At 48.8% G+C, this 2,628-nt stretch overlaps 1 protein-coding gene across 1 annotated transcript; it reads left to right on the forward strand.

Moving 5' to 3' along the window:
- The first annotated feature begins 316 nt into the window (after positions 1 to 316).
- On the forward strand, positions 317 to 844 carry LOC147488357 (uncharacterized). The gene has a single exon (XM_086574353.1). The coding sequence runs from the start codon at positions 317 to 319 to the stop codon at positions 842 to 844; it is 528 nt and encodes a 175-aa protein (XP_086430479.1).
- The last annotated feature ends 1,784 nt before the right edge of the window (positions 845 to 2,628 follow it).

A 2,628-nucleotide genomic window follows, 5' to 3' on the forward strand; every position in this document is an offset into this window, starting at 1 on the left:
TGGGCAATGGATATAGTGGTACCGCTGCCCATGGCCAATGGTAAAAGGAGGTTCATGCTAGCAGCCACAGATTATTTTACAAAATGGATTGAAGTCGTGCCCCTGCAGTAGGTGAAGGAAGCGCAAATCATCAAGTTTTTATGGGAGAATATCATCTCCAGGTTTGGGTTGCCGTACGCCATCATAGCAGACAATGGAACTCAGTTTATGGGAGCAAAGGTGGCCAAATTCTTGCAAGCCTACAACGTAAGACAGGTTCTCGGCCCCTTACAACCCCGAGGGCAACGGACAGGCAGAGTCCTCTAATAAGACCATCATGAACAACCTAAAGAGGAAGTTAGAGGATAAGAAGGGGGAGTGGGCCGATGAGCTTAATCATGTATTGTGGGCCTACCTAACCACACCTCGGTCGTCCACCCAAGAGACTCCATTTTCCTTGGCTTATGGGTTGGAGGCCGTGATCCCGTCGGAGATGGTGGCAGCTACAACACGGACAAAGGTCGTGGAGGAGGGTTCAAACTGGAGAATCTTAGCAGCAGATATGAATCTAGCAGAGGAAAGAAGAGACATTGCCTATATAAGGCTGGAGGAGTACCACCGGAGATTGCAAAGACAGTACAATAGGAGGGTCAAGCCAAGGCAGTTCCAAATAGGTGACCTAGTGCTCCGCCGAGTGACACCTAGTACCAGGAAAGAGAAAGAGGGAAAGCTGGATCCAAATTGGGAGGGACCTTATACGGTGGTGGATATCGGAGGGGTGGGCACCTCGAAATTGCGGACACAGGATGACAAACTGATAGAGAAGTCGTGGAATGTGAGAATGTTAAAAAAAATTCACACTTGAATGTAATGGAAATCTATTGCCTGAATCTGGGGCTGTATGTAAATATATAATGCATCAACACTTTTGAGAAGAAATCATTGTTTATAGAGGTAGGAGTCCAAAATAACGACGAGACGTGAAATGCCAACGAGACCGCGGATGGATGAGCCCTTCGCTGACACAAGGTCAAATATGGACCTGGGGCAAGGCGAGGCCCCAATGACTTTTGGAAGCTATGAATCCCGTGGAGTGGGGCGAGAGGTGTGAGTAATATAGGGGGCATAGAGCCTGAAGGTGGAGAGAAACAGTGGAGGGGATGAGCCCTTCCCTGATACGAGGCTAGAGATGAGCCAGGGGCAAGAGGCCCCAAGGGACGTTCTGAAAATATAGAACCCGTGGAGTGGGATGAGCCCTTCGTGGGGCAGCAAATCGCACATGGGGCATGAAACCCCAAATAGTGGAGGGAGACAAAGAGGGAAGAGCCTTTCACACGACAAGAGGCTAGAGGAGTCGAAGGCAAGAGGAGTTGCCCCATTCGACTCACCAAGGTTATAAATTCCCCGGAGCGGGAGGAGCCCTTCGTGAATTATAGACACTAACACCATGTGGGCCATGAGGCCAAACATAGAGAGAAATAACGGGAAGTTGGAGTCTTTCAGCAGGCAAATAGCAAAATCAAGAGAGGAAGAGATGACAAACATGCTGAACAAAATCAGACTTCATAGAAAAGAGATTAATATTCAAACATAAACCTAAACATACATACGGATGGGAACATTCGTTAACATTCAAACATCAACAAAAGCTAGAAAACAAGTGTGATAAGTGGCTCAGATGGGACAAAGGGACTTATTACAATGAAGTACAAAATACAAAGAGTAGTTCTATTGCTTCTCAGATGGGGAGTCAGTGGCAAGAAGGACATTAGAAACATCTTCATGGGGTGCGGTGGTGAACATTCTCCGGGGTCCCAGGGTGGGTCTCCTTGGTAGCCGCGGCGGGGAGGGAGTTCTCTTCATGCATCGGGGAGCGGGGAAGTGTCTCGGTGGCGGTCACTTCTCCATGGGAGTCTCCAGAGGGGGCTGCAGCTGTGGTGTAAGGCTTTTCAGGTAGAAGCCATCCTTCCTGGGTGAGTCGGGCAAGCTCCTCTTGGATCTTCTTGATTACCCGTTTGTCAGCAAGAGTCTTGAAGCGTTCTGCAGAGTAGACATGTCGTCTTGGTGTTGCTGAAGTAGAGCGGCTGTAGCAGCTTCCTGTTCTTGACGGATGGAGTCGACGACATCTTGGTGTTGTCGGGCTAATTCAGATAGATTGAGTTGATGATGTTCAAGGAGCATTTCCCACTGACTACTAAGGCGGTCATTCACCGAATCCATGTAGGCCTGATAAGACGACTCAGTGGAATGCAGTTCGTCCTGGGCCTTGAGTTTGGCCATGTTAGCAGCGGCTAAGTCGGATTGAAGCCCTGCATGGGCGACCTTTAGTCTACCAGGGCCGTTGACCTCTTTCTTCAAGGCAGCCAATTTGTTCTTGGTGCTGAGAAGACTGCGGATCATGAAAAAAATGTCTAAGCTCACCTGGAGACAGAAATAGAGAGAGTAAAAAAATAAAAATGAAAGTGATGAGAGATTGGAGCGTACCCGTTCCCAGTTAGTATAAAAGGAAGTGCGGTGGGTATCAAATGAACCCCCATCGGCGTAGGCAATGTCCCTGGTAGGTGGAAGTTGTAAAATAGGGAAGAGGTTACCGCCGCATTGTTGAGGGCGGAGTCAGCGGTGGATACTCGGCTGTTGTGCAAGTTGAAG

This window comes from Coptis chinensis, chromosome 7 (genome assembly GCF_015680905.1).
Source record: "Coptis chinensis isolate HL-2020 chromosome 7, ASM1568090v1, whole genome shotgun sequence".
NCBI lineage: Eukaryota > Viridiplantae > Streptophyta > Magnoliopsida > Ranunculales > Ranunculaceae > Coptis > Coptis chinensis.

What these genes read in the sequence shown, in the direction of transcription:
- LOC147488357 (XM_086574353.1), top strand. Translation starts at nt 317, where the DNA reads ATGAACAACCTAAAGAGGAAGTTAGAGGATAAGAAGGGGGAGTGGGCC.